Source organism: Nicotiana sylvestris, chromosome 11, assembly GCF_000393655.2.
Source record: "Nicotiana sylvestris chromosome 11, ASM39365v2, whole genome shotgun sequence".
NCBI lineage: Eukaryota > Viridiplantae > Streptophyta > Magnoliopsida > Solanales > Solanaceae > Nicotiana > Nicotiana sylvestris.
The window spans coordinates 95,862,027-95,884,638 of record NC_091067.1 but is presented as its reverse complement, the minus strand read 5'-3'; the positions used below and the strand labels follow the sequence as shown (position 1 = coordinate 95,884,638).

Sequence of the window (22,612 nt, the reverse complement as noted above, 5' to 3'; positions counted from 1 at the left end):
ATGGAACTAAGTCAATAACACAATTGACATGAGAACAGCAAAGAAATAGCTTCAATTTTTTTTCTTCTTACACCTCGTTTCTCTTCTTAATACTCATACCAAATCAAGACAGGGTATTCAATAGGAAATCAAGTATTATTTGCCCTATGAAATACACACCTAAAGTGGAACAAACTCAACACAACATGAGAATCGCAAAGGCATTATAAAGCTAATAGTTAATTAAGCACCACGGAACTGATTTTGAAGATCGATTTATCCCCTAAATTTACACACAGAAGGCTGAAACAAGAAGAAGAAAAAAGCTTGTAAGTGAAGTATCAAGATAACAGTTTCCCCCCTGATATGCGATAACATGAGGCTGCTATTTCCTGGTGCTCGTGTTCAGATGTTCAGCTTCCAAAAACGGGTTCTGATAAATGTTCTTCCCGTGGAACCCAGTCGTATACCCAAGCTGCAAAGACCGGCCAGCTTTTTATGCATTTACAGCAAAAAATTTGGTGTACTACACAAGCTAGTAATCCAAATTTAACACCAAGCGTTCTGCATCAGCAGCCTGGCTCTTGTTTCAGCTGGATTCCACTTGTGGAGCCAAACATCATCGGCTAGAAAAACAGAACAAACTATAAGCATTACGACATGTTTGGAAGAAACACAGTTTCAGCAAAAACAGAGATCAATTTTTGTTAATTGCTGAGGTAGTCGCATTTCATTATAGTTAGAAGGGGGCAATTCCTGTTACATGGTGAAATTCGTATTAGGTGAGAGATTTAATAAGATTAGCAAACTAAATCTAAAATAGCATGCAAAAAGCCTGATTTTACCTGAGTCATACTAGGCAAAACACTACTAGCAAGTTCCTCATTCAACAAAACTGGGAGGGGTGGCATTTGGCTCATAATCCCTGGCATATTTCTCATGCTGCAGCATAAACAACACTATCACTACGTGAATTGTAATGACATCTAAATTCAGCCTGTCAAATATAAAGAATGACAACATTACTCGTTTAAAACTGCCTTTATATTATTTCTCGTTCGGATGAAGAGATCAATGTTGTCCTGCAACTGCCCATTCACACATTTTGATGTCAGATATCAGCTGATATGCATAACTGAATACGGTAAAGTATTGACAAACCCCTCTCCGTACCCAAAAGTTGCAACCAGAAATAAGACATAAAAATGAAGAAAAAAACGCAGTATGACATGCAGAATGAATTTGATGCAATCTTTTTCCCTCTTTTCAGGGAAATAGGTACACAGTACTTTTGCTTTGATATTTCACTGTTCTTTTTCCCCTTTCACCGGCTGAGGTGCAGGCAGGAGGAGGGCAATAAGCTAATTCTCATTTATTGTTTTTCCTGTTACGATAAAGAGATGAAAGAATCAAAAAGAAAAGACACGAAATAGAGATCAGATTAGGGGGCCAGGGGTAGATAGACTGAAGAAGCATCACCAGTCAGTTCTATTATACAATACAAATTACACATAGGTAAAGTAGCAAATATCTGTATTCTCTTGGTAGACAAAGTACCATACAAATAATTAATCCCTTATCATGAGCTAATCTTGAAATTCCCAACTGTTTTTTGTTAGAATGCATTCCTCGATAATCCTTTCATTTGAAAGGCACATAGTAAGTTGTTACATCCCACACAATTTGCAGAATTGCTAAACTTAACACAACAGTATAGGCTAAAACAAACAGAAAGGTAGGTGGTTTCCATCTCTTATGCATTCTGGACTTCTATTATTGCAAAAGACCAAGAATTTACATATGAACTTGCAAAGACAGAGTCGGGGTCTTATTACATCTCTTGTGGACTACATAAAAAGGACGGATTACAAGACATTATATTTCCACTGGAATAGTAAAAGTCCCGCAAATTATGGCGAATATCCTCAAGGAAACCAAATTCTTATTAGAAAATTTAGGAAAAACCTTTTTTCCAAATCTTTAATGGCTACTTGGACCTCTCCTGATTTCACCAATTCAGACTTCTACCACTTCACAGTGACCAGCTTCAGCGAAAATCCCAAGAGAAGGCTAACAATTAAGCACTTTCACAATTACTTTATTAAGAGTCACAGTTTTTTTTTTAATTAAGTTCAGTAAGAGTCGCAAAGTTAAGACTGTCTTGAAGGACAAGTTTAAATCCCACAACTTTTTTAGAAGCTGTTGAAACGCTTCGTAAATACTGGGTTCTGGGTGATTAATGCTCCAACTTATGACTTATATATGAGAATAAATAGAGGCAGGGAGCAAGCTGGGCCTGAACACCACCGTTGTAAAATAAAATGAAATAAAATAAATAGAGGCAGGGGAATGAATACGTTATCTTTTAATGCAAGGACCCAAGTAGAAATATATGTAGTACTCCAACATTTAGCATCTTACATTTCCTTTTCCCTTTCAATTATCAAGACTCCTACTACAAGAGGTTGAGATTAATACCTTGACTGTTGAAAGGTTGGCCGAAATTTGATTGAGAGCCTGATTGTTTTCTTCCAGTAGATGTCTTGTTCCAAGTAATGCTGTAAGCAACAAAAACCAAGTAAGTTTGTGAATAGGAGCCAATTGAAAAAATGAGACACACAATATGAACAAAGAATCACACAGAAGAAAAAGGAAACCATAAAGTGGCAAGAAAAAAGAAGATTTGAAGGCAATCAATTCTCAGCAAAATTTTTACCACATAACACTTAGTGACATCTTTTACATGTCAAATAATATTTACTGAACACCGTACCTTACAACATTGTACTAATCAACTTTTTAGCTTTGACACAAATAAATTTGTCGAATAGCTCTAGATTAGCCAATACATCTATGTAAGTGTCAATAAATCTTTTTGACTGATAAAAAGTAGGGTTCAGTGCATTCAAAGAAACTACCAAGATTACATTTTCACTTCCTGCTTCTATTAATTCTGATATACAATTCCTGCTTTGCAACACTTGAGTTAAATGTAAAAGGAACCCACACATAGGTGGTGGGACAGTTAGAGTAAGTTACGGGGCCTACATTTAGGTTTTTGGTCCAAATACAAAGTAGTTTGAATGTGAAACAAGCTTTTGTTTGTTTTTAAATTTTGCTGAAAACCAAACTAAGATTTCATAATAGCCCGCGAGGTTTTACAGGGTATCACTTGCACGCATCTCCTCTCCAGAAATATCTATATAAAATTATAAATTTAACTTTTTCACCTCATTATTATTTTTCAAATACACCTTCTGTTTTTATTTCAATCTATGTTTTTTTTTCCAAAATGTTGTAGGACAACACACACCACGTGGATCCCACCACAGGGAAAACTTTCTTGCAGATAAAGTCAAGTTGTAAGCACCCAAATTCTTCTGATTTCAAATTTTGAACATTCCTTTTCCATCCATTGGAACAGAACCGAGATAATCTTTAACCTGCTCCTCACCTTTATCAAGAAACTAATAATATCAAAATAAAACGCATAGTGACTCTTGTATAAGAAAAAAAGCTAGTAATGGTTAGCTTTAGCAGCTAAATAAATAAGTGGATTCTAAGCACACTTTTTCAAAAGTGTCACTAACTAGACACATATTATTACATTACTTTTAATAAGAAAAAGAACAGTCATCATTGAAGTTTTATCTCCAAGTATACCAGAGGTATCAACAGATGGTTACTTTTCTTTCGCTTGCCCAACTCCTATGAATTAACAGACATTAGCATTAGCATTCTTCCAAGGTTTGCCCAAAATCAATTTTTGACAAAGCAACTTTACCATCACTTCTATGTCTTTCCCTGTTTGAAGTAAAATAATAAATTACTCCCTCCGTTTCAATTTACGTGACACACTTTCCTTGTTAATTCATTCCAAAATGAATGACAAATTTTATAATTGGAAACAATTTAACCTTAAAATTTTAATGTTATCCATTTTCTCCTTAATGAGAAGCTTTTATAGCCACAAAAATGTTACGGACCCACAAAACTTTTACCCTTTAAGCTTTTAAGACCACAAGTTTAAAAAGTCTTCTTTTTTTTCTTCCTTAAATTTCGTGCCGAGTCAAACTACCTCACATAAATTGAAACGAAGGGAGTAACTTATTTCTCAAATTTCATCAATTGCATACACACAAGAAGCTTAATGAAATCTTGTTAGTATACTGTCACTATATGATAGTACTTTTCTGTACCATGTGAACCATAGATAAATCAAAAATGGTATATATTTTTTTCAATACATATAGTATTGAGCCATCATGGATGAAAGTTCTTTTACTCCAAGTAAAACCAGAAAGCAGTTTGTTCAAATTGCATGTTAATACAATTTATTTCTGTCAAAGAAAAAGCAGAACACGTTGATCCCTACAGCCAAACAGATGACACTAACCTGCCGAAGGGATATTTTCACCATGGTTACGATGATTTGAGGAGAGTGAATATGGAATGAAGCTCAATGGCGAAGCTGAGGATGTACCATTTTTCATGGATGCTTCTGCTGATTTATCCTGAAGAAAAATGAACTTCGTAATGTTTATCTTCTCAGTTAATGTAACACATACATAAGTGTGTGGTAACACATACACCTACAGACATAAATAAATGAACACGAGTACAGACAATTAATGACAAGTATTGTGAAATATTTAAAAAGGACAGTAAAACAAGAACTTCCAAACGATTCCAAAGAACTGTTTTCAGTACAAATTGAAGTATTACCAGTATAAATTTACCAGCAGGGGGTGTAAAACTAACTCCATATTCTACAGATTTAAAAAAATTTATTGCTCTTTTTCATATGACGGAAATTGTAATGTCTTGCTATAAGGACAAAGAGAAAAATCCATCTAACAAATCCTTGCCTGACACACACCAACACCAGTCTTGCTTTTAATATTCGGTAGATGATGTAATAGATACTATGACGAGCCATCTGTTTTCAGGGTATTAGTTGCACCTATCTTGCTCTTATCAACAAATTTATTCACCAATTGAGAAAGATGTTTGTAAGCTTAAAAACTGATATGATTGTATGAGCAACAACAACAACAACAACCCAGTAGAATCTCACTAGTGGGATCTGGGGAGGGTAGAGTGTACGCAGACCTTACCCCTACCCCGAAGAGATAGAGAGGCTGTTTCCAGGAGGCCTTCGGCTCAGAGACAATAGATCCATAACAACAATAGAAACCACAAAAAATAGTATCCGCATCTTAAAGGACAACAAATAAATGGAAAGGCCAAAAAAGAAAACACAGTGTGAAACACAACAAAAACCGCTAGCACTAGACAAAATACTATCAGGCTAGCCGGCCTGGTTGATAAAGACAAACTGGTTGATAAAGACAAAAAGCAAGTCCAGGAAAAAAATATATAAACATTTAAGCAAGACATCAGATCTACTGATTTCACTCTAGATGCCACATTAAGTTATAAGGTCAACGTTTCAGAAAGGTCACAAGCAGAAAGGAAAAGACTTGGTCTTGAGAATCCATGAGATTTTCCATAGAATCCAACACTGAAATCTCAAGTCTATTTGGCATTTTATAGATAGAAATGATGGCAAAGCTGGAATACGTTGCTAGCACTACCTCGGTCCTCACATCTTTAAAATTAAAAAATACAAAATGTGTTAACACAATCAATTGTTCAACTCTCCAAATACTAATCATATCACGTCAAACCGAACAGAAAGCTAATAAGATAAAACAGCATGTTGCGATTTCTTCACCAAGACACGGACAAATGACTAATGTAACACCTTAAGTCCTAACTGATGATAAGAATTGCAAAAACCTCCAAACAATGATTCAAGATTCAAAGAATTTAAAGCCTAAGCAATTGACTTTCAATAGTTAAGTGTTTCTTTTTGCCCTTAGATAAGCTAGTCAAAGTCAACTTCTAAATACTAGACCAAACAAATAAAAAAGTCACTTCATAATACAATACCAGGAAAGGAAGAAAAGATGAAAAGAGAAAGTAGTTGCTGGCACACCTTCCTGTCTTTCACTTTCTTCCCCAAACTGTAGTCTTCCTGTTTTCTGCGCTTTCTCTGACAAACAATCAGTCAAAGCAAGTCTTGTTCAAAAAGCATAAGCCATCAACTAAAATTTATTTAGTGAAATTAAAAGAAAAGCATTCTTCAGATATTAATTACTACAATATTTAGAAAAACTCACCAAATTATACTGTTATTGCTATGGAAAGATACCACTAAAAAGTTTACTTTTTCAAAATAATAATAATAATAATACAGGTCCAGTAGCTCACCGTCATCCACCTACATCTTAATGCAACATCACGTACAGTTTTGTCGCGGAGTGCGGCTGCAATCTTAATATACTTCATTATACTGGGTTCATTAGCAAACCTATTATCAAAACACTGACAGTCATACATACACATCGATGGGGGAGAAAAGATGACATGAAACAGCATCGGACATCAAAACAGATTCTAATTCAAAGAAAGTTCTGATCAGTCCAAGGAGTATCAGGCTCGTGAAAAAGCATTTTCAAATTCATTTCCTTAATAAATTTTACAATTTTCATTTACGGTTTTCAGTTATTCATCAAACTAGCTTGGATATATATGAAATTTCCAATTGGGTAAGCAGAACAAACCCCAGCAGTGAACACTATGTGCCAGCCAATCATCAACTTACAGCTACTGAAGTCCTAATTAAAAGTCAAATGTAACATAGTTAAACAACCAACTAATTTGTTAAAAAATGATCTTGATTTGGTTCCAATTAGTTAACAATCAAACCCCGAACAAGACAAGATAAGTAGCAGTTTCTGACTCTTCCGCAAAAAGTGGGAATCTTTTGCTGCTTTTTGCTGGGTTAGGGAAAGTGATCATCTCATTGTTTTCATTTCACTACGCCAGCCCATCATTTGACTGTTTTCACCCCCCCCCCCCCCCCCCAAAAAAAAAAAAAAACCCAACTGCCTTGAGAGATGGATGAAAGAAATGTTCATCTACGGAGGAGAGTTACAGACAGCGCATAGTGAAACAAGAGATAATCATAATGGAGGAAAGGAAAAAGTTTTTTGACAATTAGGAGGAACGGGATAATGTTGTCAAGAAGATTGGAAGGGCTAAACAACTTTGCAAGGATGTTCTCTTTATATGGTTAAACCTGGAAAGCCTCAAATTCAAGTGTTCCCACTTGGCTCACTTTTGAAAAGTTACCTCAGAAAGAAGGGATGCTTCCTCCACCGAAAAATTAAAAAGAAAAAGAAAAAAAAGACAACGTAACCTACTTTCCATCATCTCGAGATATAAAATTTACAGTTGAATCTATGGCATTAAGAAGTAAAATTTGAAACTATGCAGAAAATATGAATCGCAAACAAAATGGGACTATCCATTACCTAAACCTAGACTCGTACTCCGGGTGCACTTGATCATAAAACAACTGATGGGCATTATAAATTGTGTTCGATCTTAAATTAATTTCATTCTCATGTATGTTTTATTTCCAGGGAATACAGATTCTTTAACTTCTATACTACACTAAAGTAAAGTGTCTGTGTGTGCAAGAGAGAGAGAAGACTTTACACGTGATTGAACCATAAAATAATTTGCTAAGAGATCTCTGTTCCCAAAGCTTCTAAAATAATTCTATAACCACTTTGACGAATTTTCCATCGCACTAACTATGTTCATGCAAAAAGAGGAGAACCGCATTAATTGATAGCTCAGACACTGACAGGAAGTTATTACCAAGAATAACCCAGACCAGTAGTCTTGAACGTGAAGTGAAAGAGAGTAGGAAGGGGTTGGAGTTTGAAAACACATCCGCAGTCACAAGAAGGAATTTTTCCAGAACACATCCCTCAGAGTTGGCAATGGTCTGCATATTAAATTCTGGAACGACTAAAGTATTGGCAGCACAACCCTACAGGAATCCTACCCAGGGTTATTATCAGCTTGGATATAACAAGGATGCTTTTATTGCCCAATATAGAGAAAACAATAGCTGAAACCCCACATTTATGAGAAATCTTCAAGATTGGAAAATCAATGAACTACTCACACTCCTTGCAGCCTTGGAAGACTATAGCTTTAATCCACATCAACCCACTCCTTGCAGCCTTGGAAGACTATAGCTTTTGTGAGAAGGCACGGGAGAAAATATGATATATTGATATTGTGTGTTCAATACAATACAAGAGGTCCTTATTTATAGCTATACTATACAAGGACATACTACTCCTATTCCAATGTGGGACAAGACTACATTATGTACATATCTAACACTCCCCCTCAAGCCGGTGCATACACATCATATGTACCGAGCTTGTTACACATGTAACTAATACGAGAACTAGTAAGAGACTTAGTGAAAATATCTGCTAGTTGATCATTCGACTTTACAAACTTTGTAACAATATCTCCTGAAAGTATTTTTTCTCTGACAAAGTGACAATCGATCTCAATGTGTTTAGTCCTCTCATGAAACACCGGTTTTGACGCAATATGAAGAGCAACATGGTTATCACACACTAGTTCCATCCTGTTGATTTCTCCGAACTCTAACTCCTTGAGCAACTGCTTGACCCAAACTAACTCACACGTTGCCATAGCCATGGCCCGATATTCCGCTTCGGCGCTAGATCGAGCAACTACATTTTGTTTCTTGCTCTTCCACGAGACCAAATTACCTCCTACTAGAACACAATATCCAGATGTCGATCGTCTATCAGAAGGTGATCCTGCCCAATCAGCATCTGTGTACCCAACAATCTGCTCGTGGCCTCGATCCTCGAATAGTAATCCTTTGCCTGGAGCTGACTTTATATACCGAAGAATACGAACAACTGCATCCAAGTGACTATCACAAGGAGAATCCATAAACTGACTTACAACACTCACCAGAAAAGAAATGTCAGGTCTAGTCACTGTGAGGTAATTCAATTTTCCAACCAACCTCCTATATCTCGTAGGGTCTCTAAGAGGCTCCCCTGTCCAGGCAGAAGCTTAGCATTCGGATCCATAGGAGAGTCAATAGGTCTACCCATCATTCCAGTCTCCTCAAGAATGTCCAAGGCATACTTCCGTTGTGAAATAACAACACCTGAGCTAGACTGAGCGACCTCAATACCTAGAAAATACTTCAGTCTGCCCAGATCCTTAGTTTGGAAGTGCTGAAAGAGATGCTGCTTCAGATTAGTAATGTCATCCTGATCGTTGCCAGTAATAACAATATCATCAACATAAACCACCAGATAAATACACAAATTCGGAGCAGAATGCTGATAAAACACAGAGTGATCAGCCTCACTACGAGTCATGCCGAACTCCTGAATAATTGTGTTGAACTTACTAAACCAGGCTCGAGGGAACTGTTTCAAACCATATAGTGACCTGCGCAATTTGCATACACAACCACTAAACTCCCCCTGAGCAACAAAACCAGGTGGTTGCTCCATATAAACATCCTCGTCAAGATCACCATGGAGAAAAGCATTCTTAATGCCTAACTGATAAAGAAGCCAATGACGTACAACAACCATGGACAAAAAAAGACGAACAGATGCTACTTTATCCACGGGAGAGAAAGTATCACTATAATCAAGCCCAAAAATCTGAGTATATCCTTTTGCAACAAGACGAGCCTTAAGCCGATCAACCTGGCCGACTTTGACTGCATAAACCCAACGACAACCAACAGTAGACTTACCTGCAGGAAGAGGAACAAGCGCTCGCATGTAAAGCAGACATCTCGTCAATCATAACCTGCCGCCATCCAGGATGAGATAATGCCTCACCTATAGACTTAAGAATAGAAACAGTGGACAAAGAAGATATAAAAGCATAATGAGGTGACGACAAACGATGATAACTTAGATCAACATAGTGGGGATTAGGATTAAGTGTGGACCGTACACCTTTGCGGAGTGCAATTGGTTGACTAAGAGGAGACAAGTCCGTAGTAGGTGCAGAATCTGATGCAGGACGTGAATCACCTGGGCCAAATGTTGGATGTGGACGGTGATGATAAGTCAAGAGTGGCGGAGCTGCAGAAGGTTGAACTGGATTATGTGGGGAAACATAACAGAGAATGAAACTTGGTTCTGGATAGCTGAAGATGGCATACGATTAACAAGATAGCAAGATGTAAGAACTGCATCCCCAAAAACGCAATGGAGCATGAGATTGTATGAGTAGGGTACAAGCAATTTCAATAAGATGTCTATTATTTCTTTCAGCTACCCCATTTTGTTGAGATGTGTACGGACAAGATGTTTGATGAATAATCCCATGAGATTTCATAAACTGCTGAAATGGGAAAGACAAATACTCTCGGGCATTATCACTACAAAATGTGCGAATAGAAACCCCAAATTGATTTTGAATTTCAGCGTAAAAGGTCAGGAGAATAGAAAACAACTTAGATCGATTTTTATCAAAAATATCGAGGTGCACCTAGAATAGTCATCAATGAAACTAACAAAGTAGCAGAATCCTAAGGTAGAACTGACCCGACTAGGACCCCAAACATCTGAATGGACTAAAGTAAAAGGTGACTCTGCTCGATTATCAATACATCGAGGAAAATGAGAGCGAGTATGCTTACCGAGCTGAGAAGACTCACACTCTAGAGCTGACAAGTGAGATAAACTAGGTACCATTTTCTGAAGTTTTGACAAACTAGGATGTCCCAACCGTTTATGTAATAAATCTGGTGAATTAGTAACAGGACAAGTTGTTGAAGGAAGACAAGATGTGAGTCCATGTGATTTAGCAAGGATAAGGTAATAAAGTCCATTTGATTCACGCCCGGTACCAATGATCCCCCCTGTACTGCGTTCCTGTATAAAAACATGATCATCAAGAAATAAAACGGCACATTTAAGTGATTTGGCTAGGCGACTAACAGCTATGAGATTAAAAGGACTATTAGGGACATAAAGAACTGAATCAAAAGGTAAGGAAGGAATTGGGCTTGCTTGACCTATTGCAATTGTCATGGTTTGAGACTCATTGGCCATTGTGACTCTTGGAAGAGATTGAGAATACGAAATAGTAGTGAAAAGAGATTTGTTACCAGAAATATGATCTGATGCACCTGAATCAATGGCCCAAGACTCAAAGGATGAAGATTGAGAACGCAAGTCACGCTATTACTTGTTTGAACAACGGAAGCTATCTCAGAAGATGTCTGCTTACCTGCTTTGTACTGAAGAAACTCAAAATAATCCACTAAAGAAATCATCCGACTATTTGAAGTATTGGTTCCCATGTCGCTACAATTAATAGTAGTAGGGTTAACTTGAAATAGTGAAAATTAGTAACTCCTTTGGGAAAATTGAAGAAATCGCTGAGAAAACACTGTTTACAGCAGGAAAACAGAACACTGTTCTACGCCGGAAAACACTATTCACGCCAGAAATACTATAGCTCTCGGAATATTACTTTAGCAACCGGAAAAAATTCAAAGTGGTTAGGATCGGAATTACCAGACGACCCAACTGTTCTGAAGAAACTTTTTTCCAAAAAATGGCCGGAAGTCCACTTCTGAAATCACTATTCACGCCGGAAAAATATAAAAGTGGTCGGAATTTGGTGTAACTTGGATGGGGTAGGCTCGGAATTGCAAGGGAAACAATCTGTCCTGAAGAATCGTCGCCAAAAAATGGCCACAAGGTGGCCCACACGACGTCAGAACTTCGCCGGAAAATTTTCTTCCGACCGCTACACTACCGCCGGAGATTTTCACTGGGGTTTGGTCGCCGGACAATGACAACTCTTGTGGTAGTGTTGGATTTTGCACAACACTAATCGAGACAAAGCAGACGCAAAACAACTTTGAAAAGTCGCCGGAAAAAAGGGTTTCGGTGACTGATTTCACTTCCCGGAATCGCTGGAATTTATGCACAGCGATAAATCTCTCACGATAGCTCTGATACCATGTGAGAAGGCACGGGAGAAAATATGATATATTGATATTGTGTGTTCAATACAATACAAGAGGTCATTATTTATAGCTATACTATACAAGGACACACTACTCCTGTTCTAATGTGGAACAAGACTACATTATGTACATATCTAACAGCTTTAATCCACATCAACCTGACAAAATCTTGGGGGGAAGCTCTAAAGAAGGGAGGTACACCATCAAAGATGGTTATCATCATTTGTGCTCTCAGAATGGCATCCTTGAGGATTGGCCATGGAAGCATGTGTGGAAGATTAGACTACCTCTCTAGCACTTAATGGAGCATGCCTAACACAGGACAACCTCAATAAAAAAGGCATAACCTTAGCAAACAGATGCTATTTGTGCCACCATAGTTCAAAGAATGTCAGCCACCTATTTCTACACTGCCCACACACAGCTGATCTCTGGAACTTCTTCCATTCTATTTTTGGTTTACATTGGGTCATGCCTCATACCATCAACGAAGCATTTATTAGTAGGCATTTTTGGAGAGTTGATAAACCATCAGAAGAATCTGGAGGATGATCCCAGCCGTAATTTTTTGGTGTGCCTGGACTGAAAGGAATAGCAGGTGCTTTGATGGGATCTCAACTCCAACTTACACTCTTAAGGCCAAATGCTTGGTTAGATTGTTTAGCTGGCATTTTCATTCCCCTGTAAACAATGTTGATAATTTTTTGAATTGTTAGCTCCCTGATTCTAGCATAGACATCATTCTGGAGCTAACTTTTTTGCTACCTTGTATTTTGCATCTTCTGATGCCTTTTATTAATGATAATTACTTGCTTCATCAAAACAAAACAAAAAAAGAGTAGGAAAAGAAATGTCGCATGGAACAAGAATTTGGTGGTAGACATTAACATGCACAAACCAAATAAGCTTTCAAGGACAAGCTTCTACATGTATTATTCACAGGGATGGATTTTATATGGATGTGGAAAGCAAGGGATATAAATTAAAAGAAATTAAATGTTTAGAAGATTGATCAGTTTTAGGAGCAGTATAAAAGGTGGAGCTACTCATATAGTTTTCACATGCATTTACATACTTTTGCAACTTTTTCAGTATAATGTGCTTCAAGATTCTGTTAAAGGAATTTTCATTAATTTTTTGACTCCTCTACCGTGTAGAATTTTCTGGAATAGTATTTCAAACTCTTTATGGTGAAACTCATAGTTCTACTAATTTGGATTTGTTTAGTCAAAGCATTAGAGGTATATTATCTATTCTTCATTGTTTTCGGAATCCTTATTTTTCTTTTGATAAGTTGATTTATAGATTTCTTTTTTTATATCGGTGTAACTAAGCCACCAAAACTTACACAGACCAGAACCTAGTGCATTTTTCTTTTGTCTTGCTGAAATTTGAACCCTGATCTTATAGATTCCTTTTCTATGCACTATCAGCCTCAGTCAATTAGAAAAAAAACTACATATTTACTTCATGCGCCGGCTAATAGAGAATTTGAATACACAATTATATGATGCAAGTCTAATCTTATCTCCAAAAAAAAGTATATATTTCCCATAAATGCTTGGACTACAATTTGTAGGGATAAGGTCTGCGTACACTCTACCCTCCCCATACCCCACTTGTGGGATTTTACTGGGTTGTTGTTGTTGTTGTTGTATTATACGAAAATTCATTTAATCCTCAAGTGAAATTAACGACAAGAAATCCTATGAAACTCCAGAAAATAATAACTAGTGAAACTCCTTCCCATTTTATATAACACTCTTTCTATTTCAGGACATTTGAAATGTTTGACATGCGTCAGTGATAATATATACGACATTCAACTTTCAAGAGTTCAAATACATTTAACTATTCAAAATTTAAATTGATGTAATATTTCCACTAACAAACTAACTTTATTCAGCCTTACTGCACTATTTTCTACCACTATCACTAATATCTATATATACAAATCAAATTAACATGTAAACTCCATGCACAATAAAATGGTGTCAAACAAAAATGGAACGATGGATTACCAAATATATACAGAGATGAAAATTTTTGCAGTAAAATGTAACAAACATGGATAAAAGAAAATGCACATCTCAGCATACACACACACATCCAGAGACCTGGAAGAAACTACCTACTTGATAAGTCCTTCATCCAATTTGTACTGTTCCTCAAGGGTCCACTCTACCGCCAGCCCAGTGTCATGCTTGAGCCCCGGCACTGAATCAATAAGAAAAGAACTCGAACAACCTCCAGATTGACCCATTACTGAATTATTGTTGCTACTCCGGCCACTGTTTGTCATCACACTTGGATTCCCAGAAAACAACATCCCTCCTCCTCCTCCACCATTATTATTTACATTGAAATTCATTCCGAGGTTATTGTAGTAATTGCCCATCAAAATCATCTCAGACGATGAGCTCCCCAACGCCCCCGATTGAAACGATAAAGCTTGGTGATGAAACCCTGTATTAGAAGACTCTGCAGCCATTCCCATACATATACACCTGTTACCTAACTCCTAAATCCACTCAGAATCTACTATTGCGTACAATAACATTCTAACAGAATAAAACATCCGATCATAGCTCCAAAACCCCCAAATAAACAAAACCCTAATTTATCAAAAAGTGTTTCCGGTACACAAAATTGGACAATATAATTGAACTACAAAATAGGGGAAATTAGGTTAATCAATCCGTCCCACGACACGATTGTCCCCAAAGCTTCCTTTTAAAATCTCAACTTTTGGCAAACTGATAGTTGAGAAAGTTAACCCATCACTGAATGCAGCAGACTCAGTGAATAAAAAAATGAAACCCTAACCAAAACAGAATGAAGAAAATAGCAAATGTTTTAGTGGATGTACAATGAGAAAAGATATTTAAAATTGACATAAGGGAGAAGAAGAATATACCTTTTTTCTGAGTGCAGAATTTTATCTTTTTTGTCTAAGCCTTGTTTATATTTTCAACCACAAATAATAGTAAAAATATAAGTTGGATGGGTGTCAAGTGTGTGATGTTAGTGGTACTGTTTACAACTTTTAGCTCAAATGGGTTCTCTCTCTCAACTGTTTCAATATCCACTGGGGAGGAAGAAGAAGAAGAAGATAATTGTGGGGGGGGGGGGTGTTAGGGGGGTGGGGAGGGACGTGCAAAGATAAATAATTGAAGGGGATACCCTTTGTGGCAGATCTTGAAATGTTAGCAGCAACAAAGTGCGAATCCCAATAAGCAGTTGATGCAATTATTGTGACAGTTCACTCTACCCTTTTCATATTTTTGTTTTACTCCCTCTTTTGTGTTTTCTTCTTCTTGTTGTTGGTTCTTGTTGTTGTTGGTGCCGTGGTGGTAACAGATGAGCAGGTGAAGTCAGGAATTTTATTTAGAGTGTTTAAATTTAAAAAAAAATAATAATAATAAAGAGTGTTTAATATATATTATATATTTTATTTATATACTATACAATTTTTCGATGAAATATAGTCATTTGACCATCTTTAGACTACGTAGCTTCGCCCCTAGTGAATGGATTAGTACTCCACTTTCGCCTTACCTGCGTTTCATAGAAATGCATGTAAGAGTATGTTGTGGTAGGATAGTAAATACCAAGGGTTCATTTGGTGTGCGGAGAAGGTGGGATAAAGGTTGGGACTAAGTTTATATTATATTTGGTGATGATATAAATTTATATCGTCAATCAAACATAATATAAACTTAATCCTAGACTTATTTATAGCATGTTTCGCCAAGCTTATCCAAGTTGAAAAGCATTTTTTTTTCGTGGAAAATGCTTTTTCGAAAGTTGAAGTGTTTGACCAAGCTTTTAGAAGAACAAAAAATGCTTTTGAATAAAAGCAAAGCAATTTTGGAGAAGCGGAAAAAAATAGCTTCTTTCCATAAACACTTTTTTAAGAAGAACTTTTGAGAAAAATACACTTAAAAGTATTTTTTAAAAGCTTGGTCAAACGCTAATTGATGCTTAGAAGTACAAATCAAATTAATTAGCCAAATACAAAATACTTCTCACCAAAAGTATTTTTAGAAAAAGTGCTCTTAAAATATTAAAAAAAAAAAAAAACTTCTCAAATTAAGCTGATTTTTTCAGCCTGGTCAAATAGGCTATTAATCCCAGATATCTCATCTTATCCCACACTTATCCCATCAAACTTGGTATTATTTTATCTCACCTTTGAGGCGGGATAAATTAATTTAGGGATTATAATCCCGGAATCATTTAGTTCGTGTACCAAATGACCCCAGAACTTGTTTGGTACGAAAGATAAGGAATAATTAATTTTGGGATTAAATTTGAGATGAGCTTATCCCAGTTTGGTTGGAATAAAATCGTGATATACCTAATTATGGGATTACTTATCCGGGGATTATAATATTATATATATCCTTATGAGAGGGTGGGATAACAATTCCGGAATAATTAATTCTGGGATAACTTGTTTCTCGTCAACGACCCATAAGTATATTTTCATTTTCAGTAAGAAGTTTTGAATTCAATCTTGACAAAAAGTAAGTACATAACATTCCTACATCTAAGGTGAAGCTTTTCGATGCGAAATCCAAATTCAAGTTTAAGTGTGTAATGTGCACTTGATATTTATGATAGTTTTTTTTCAAAAAAGAGCTAAGAAAAATATTGAAGACATTTGACCGCATTTAATATACTAGAATTTAGTGTATTTAAATACTATAAAACAAAATACTACTCCTAACTAGGAAATGTTTAAAAGATAGGAAAATATTCCTAATTAATGTTAAAAGATAGATTTCTTAATCTGTGTAAAAACAATCAAAAAATTACTTATTTTGGACCGGAGGAAGTACCAAATTTGTCAATTTATTAAATTTTTTTGTAAGGATAAGAAGCAAAAAAAATGAAAACTTTATACTAATATTGTGTCGCTTTAGAGGGAGATAACTTTTCATAGACCAATCACAAGGACACCAATGAAAACGACATCAAACGCACCTAACAAGATGAGTTCTCCTTTTAAAGCACTAATTAATTAATTAATTATATTTTAAGGGCTGTAAGTATCCTAATTCCTAGGTCCAATTGACAGTGACGAAAATGTTGTTCATAGCAATTTTATTTTACAAGTTTTGTAGGATAAAATTTTAGTATTTATATATTGTATATAGTACAGAGGATATGCAGGCTGGAGAATAATTATTTGAGTATCTAAGGTTGACAATAATATTGTTGCAACGTAGCTTAAAATAAGTGACGCGGCGTACGGACTATGAGAATTGTTCTCCCTTTTTGATTAAAAAAATACTCTTTTAAATAAAATATTTTCCGCCAATTCAATGTAAATGGAAGATAATTTCAGTAAGGAATTAATATATTTTTTTTTTTGGGATAACGTATTCCGGTCATACCATTCACAATTCACACCAACGTAAAATATGGCTTATGGATTTGCTAGATGAAGATGCAATTATGAGCATTAATGGAATGTTTGATTTCTCCGCAACATTATTTTTGGGCAAAGTACACTTTTAGTCCGGGAGCGAAACTATTAATATTCAGTAGGCATACAAGTATATAAAATTATATATACATATATATATATATATATATATATATATATATATAATACACAAAAATTATATATATTTTGACTATTATTTTGGGAGCGGCTATACAATGTCATTTTTATATTTTTTTCTTAGTTGGGTTTATCCATTCAGTGTCTGATATGTGTATATTGGAGTCCGATTATATTCGGATTCGTGCAGTGTAAGGCTCATTTAATGGGGAAGCGCTCCCTAATATAATTTTTTTTCGTACCCAAGGCTCAAACCACATACCTCTGATTAAGGATGGAGAGATTTTATCTATCTCACCATAATGCGTGTTGGTTGCGCAAATAACATTGACTTATGTAATATATGATGATTTGCTACCTATTACTTTGAAGAATCTAATAATGCACAATTTAAGAATATTGCGTTGTTGTTTATTCCGAGCGCAAGGCTGTTTGCACCCTAGGAAAAACATAGGGAGTAGATACTACGAACCATTTAGGAGTCGTCTGCAATACCTTATAATAACCAAATAATCCCAACATAAAATTTTGTATAAGTTGTACAATATTTGATTCGTCATACAAGAAAAAATCATTGCCCTATAAATTAACACGACATTTGGTTAGCGTTATTAAACTTCAAACTGTTGATATCACCATAAGTTGTGGGAATTTAAGAATTATATTTTATGCGATGATGGGTTCAACCTATGGATTCAAAATCAATAAACTTATTATATTTTTATAATTATAGGTTTAATATCTAATAAATATTTCTGATAATTTTAGTGACTTTTGCATACTTCTTATGCTTCGTCTAAAAAACATAGGGTTAAGCTAAACAATATAACCATACTGTCCATTGTTATGGACGATATAACATGAAATAAGAATACGTTAATAGAATCATCTACGGACAAAAAAGAATCTTTAATTTAAAATAAGTAATTCTCGCATAATCACCCATAAGGGTGTACATAAGCCGGGTTGGTTCGGATTTTACAATTACCAAACCAAACCAATTGTATCGGATTATTAAATCTAAAGACCAAACCAAACCAATAAAACTCGGGTTTTTCACTCTTGGTTTTTCTCGGGTTTTCGGGTTATTCGGATTTTTTCGAGTTTTTTTTCCAGTAAAATCTTCGTAGAACAAAACATATAAATTATGGTCCAAATATTTCTTTAGTCCTAGTAAGATACAACTATATAAAGTATTTTTCAAGAAAATAATAAAAAATATGAGATATGTCATGGCATTATCCTAAAATATTCAACAATAAAGACAATAAAATTATGTAATATAAATATTGCTAATTAAAAAGCCATAATAAAAATAAACATAATCTAAAAGTAATAAGTCATGCTAAAATAAGTAGACTAATAAGGGAGTATTAAATACATGACTAAACGCTAAAGAAAAAATAAAAATAGGTTATGCATTTTTATCTAAATTATTGCAAAACAAAAAATAGATATTCAATACATTCTCGTTCGTAGTATTGAATTAAATGCTTTTTGTTAGCATTAGTATTGATTTGATTTTGGTTTGGGCTTTTGTTAGCACTATTTAATTTACTAATGTTAATGGCTATAAAACTTATTGGAACATTCAAAAGTTCTAAGTCCAGCATTAAAATAATATCTCAAAAGATAAAATTATGAAATCTTTTAAGATATATTTATAAATTACATCACAATAAATATATTTATATATTAAATATATCTAAAATTTCTATATATGTAATGTCGGGTTTCAGGTTGGTTTGGTTTCAGTTTGACTTTCTTTAGTTAAAACCAAACCAAACCAATTATGGTCGGGTTTTTTTTCCACCACCAAACCAAATCAAACCAACCCATAGTCGGATTTTTTTTCTCGGTTTGACTCGGATTATCAGGTTGGAGCGGTTTGTCGGTTTTCTTTGTACACCCCTAATCACCCATATACTAATTTTTTTATACGTGTCACTTCTTCATACAAGAAGTTAGCTATAGCTTGTCATTCTCATCATGTCCCAACGCCCGTATATTAATCATTATTCAAAAGAATAATAATCGTTGTGTTGTATTATGAGTCCTTGCATAAATAGCATATCAACTAAACAATACTTCAGATAATTGGTGCTCGGGGACTTATAAAGTCATATGTAAATCAAAAAGGTTGTTCCACGATTATCAGGATTTATGGCTCTTCAATGTAGGTTTTCTGTTGCCCGCTTGAATAGGATATCCTATTGAAGAATGTAATGGGATGGAAAAATCCTTCGTCTTTAACTAGATGTCAAGTTCAGAGAACGAAGAAATATCTAGTAAGAAGCGTTTCTCTTTTAATAAGTCTTGTGCAAATTTAAATTAGTCATCGATGGGTAACGCTGAATACAAGTGGTGAATCTAGATTGTCACTTGTGGGTGCTCAAACACCCATTATCTTTTACTAGATTTAGTAAATTTACAAAGAAAATAAAAAAAATTAGATAAATATTGAGTGAGCACCCATAATTAAACTCATTTTCTTCTTCTTTTAGAAATTTTTATCGGCGAGCACCCACGACTTTAAAATTCTGGATCCGCCACTGCTAAATACCGAATATGATTAAAAAAAAATTGAATAGGATAGGATGTATCCCTCTTCTTTTCTCATCATTCTATCATTAATGTAGTGAACTTTTATATTTGAAATATTTATTTGAAGAGTAATTTCAAAAGATAACCATTTTTATTCACAAATATTCAACTTCTTTTTCTAAGTGCAATTCATGTCAAAACATAAAATTCTATTTGCAAATACCCTTTTTCATAGTGAATACTTTATTTTTTGAATTCAATCAAATATTATCCCAAAGCCTAGAAAATTTCTGAACATCTTAAGCAGACTTCTTGGACACAATATCTAGCTAGATTAAAGTCAGGGCAGTTATTAAAAGATTCTAAAATCGGATTAGAAAATGGTCAACTAAAGAAGAACTCATTACTTTAGAAATGTATATGACTTTTTCAAAGCAAAAATATTAACATTAGATGGTTGGATGTATAAAGAAGATGTTAACCCTACTTTTTTCACGATGTGACTAAAGATATGGAAATTACATATGATAAAGAAAGGCGATGGGGAATGAGTTGAGTGAGACAGGAAATTAAATTTTTCCTGTTTTGTCTCATTTTTTTTTAGCTCCTAGACGTGTCACTCAAGAACTGGTGACATCTAAAGTACAGATATTTCACCCTCAATTAAATGATGGACCTTTCGAAAATGAAATATTCATTGAGGGAGAATGATTTGTTTCAAGTTTAGAGACAAAAACAAAAGAAAGTGATGTGGGTAAAAAAATTAAGTATATATGTGGGTAATTTACTCGTCTAACGAAAAAGAAACAGAGGATAATATGTACATATAGGAGGGGTTGGTAAGGATTTTTCTTATGGTAAATTTATATTTTACCCTCAAGCTAAATGCAGTTAATTGTATGATTAATAAATTAACTGAGAGAAGGCCATTGCTATCTTGATGAGTTAGAGTGGTCGTTATTTTTCACTTTACTGATACGTGTTGTCATTTAATAGATTCACATGGCGAGTCTATTCTCCACTGATAGAAAAGCACCTAAAGAATAAATATCTATAAAGTTAAGGTATCATTCAGTACTATAAAAGAAGAAGAACCAATATTTAAAGAGGTCAAGAGTCTTACTATAAGAATTTGCCAAAAAAGCATGTCTTAAATTCCGATATTTTGCACGTAAGATTTTGAAGCTTCATATAAATAGATATAGATAAAATTGAATCATGAAGATTGAAACAAAGAGTTTTAAAGGTGAAATGAATGGTGAAAAATATCAAGTAATTAGATTTACAGCAAATCATTTAGTATATAACTTTTGTCTAATTATTTTATACATGTCACTACAATAACACATTTCACATGATATTTGTTGTATAACAAAACACCGGTAATTTCCAACCATTATTCAGCCTATAAGATTTCTCGTGAGGAGCATAATGATCCCACTTGGCGCCATTGCCCTCTTTAAACTCTTCTTCAAACCATTATTCAACCAATTAGCCATTGTCGCTAATTCGCTCGTGGTTATGACACATTGAGCCGAAAGTAATAAATTCAGTTGAACTCATACAACCCTCTCTGATTTCGGGTGTAGACATTTGCATGTATGTGTGTGTGTATATATATATATATATATATATATATATATATATATATATATATATAATTGTTGCCCTTATAAAAAATGGCAACGTAACGTGCTCATTCATGTTTTGTTACGTTGCTTGGAATTTTCAATTTTGAATAATTAGGAGGAGATGATGGCAATCTAGCTGTAAAATTCCTCGGGGGAAAGTCCTCAGTGTCATCAAAACTTGTTTCATTACTGTCCTCAAAATTCTTGGCATAACTGAGTTGATCATAGCTAAAATCTGCAGAAGAATGGCGACGATGTCGACCAAATCGATTCATAATATTCTTACATTTCACTTTTATCTGATCTGGAAAATGATCATGATGATTTTTCGAACGAATCCACGATTGATTAGGAGATTTCTTTAATTTTGGCACCTCATGTGTAGAAGACGATGAGGAGGAATCATGAGAAATATTATAGTTGCTCGAGAAAAAACATGAAACACTTGATGATCTTCTGTGTCTAGTAATACTCCTAAATGATGAGCTCTCTTTCTCATTCTCATTCTCCATTGACATGGACAAAGAAAAATGTTAACTTTTCTAGTCAAGCAATCAATTAAAGTGTAACCTAGGCAATGAAAAAGGGGCCCGATATATACTTCATCTAGAGGAGCGACTAGTTGGTTCATTAAACCCTAACGAAATATCTAATCCTCCTTTTCTCTGTCTGGTGTGGCTTTAAATTTTGTTGTACCTTTCCATTCAGGCAATAGCATATATTGCATGCTCTAAAGCAAGCGGGCTTCGCTTGTAATAGCCTCTAAATTAATCGACTAGCTTCTTTACGGCGCGTTAAAGCATAAACTGCTTTAATAAATTACATAGAGTGATCGCCAAAAACTATTCGCAAGGTTGTACACACGTGAAAAAGTTGAAGCTTTCTGAAAATGGAGAACCCGGAATCGTTTCAATACTAAATATATTTGGTTTACATGAATTCTTTATATTCGAA

General features: G+C 34.9%; 2 protein-coding genes across 5 annotated transcripts; both read right to left on the bottom strand.

Moving 5' to 3' along the window:
• Positions 1-23: 23 nt before the first annotated feature.
• On the bottom strand, positions 24-15,204 carry LOC104241730 (uncharacterized). Of its 4 annotated transcripts, none has more exons than XM_070162280.1 (9): positions 14,829-15,050; positions 14,047-14,732; positions 6,256-6,355; positions 5,981-6,037; positions 4,376-4,493; positions 2,458-2,537; positions 1,006-1,067; positions 825-921; positions 24-605 (listed from the first exon to the last, which is right to left on the bottom strand). In XM_070162280.1, exons 2-9 carry the CDS (start codon positions 14,406-14,408, stop codon positions 549-551), a joined length of 933 nt encoding a protein of 310 aa, XP_070018381.1. In that variant the 5' UTR covers positions 14,409-14,732; positions 14,829-15,050; the 3' UTR covers positions 24-548. The 4 variants fall into 4 exon arrangements, with proteins under 4 accessions (XP_070018381.1, XP_070018383.1, XP_070018380.1 ...); XM_070162282.1 differs by lacking the exon at positions 14,829-15,050 and adding an exon at positions 15,095-15,204 and having other exon boundaries at positions 574-735; positions 14,047-14,392; XM_070162279.1 differs by having other exon boundaries at positions 574-735.
• A 6,519-nt stretch (positions 15,205-21,723) lies between these two features.
• LOC104218906 (uncharacterized) lies at positions 21,724-22,170 on the bottom strand. The gene has a single exon (XM_009769507.1). It carries the CDS (start codon positions 22,168-22,170, stop codon positions 21,724-21,726), a length of 447 nt encoding a protein of 148 aa, XP_009767809.1.
• Between the last annotated feature and the right edge of the window lie 442 nt (positions 22,171-22,612).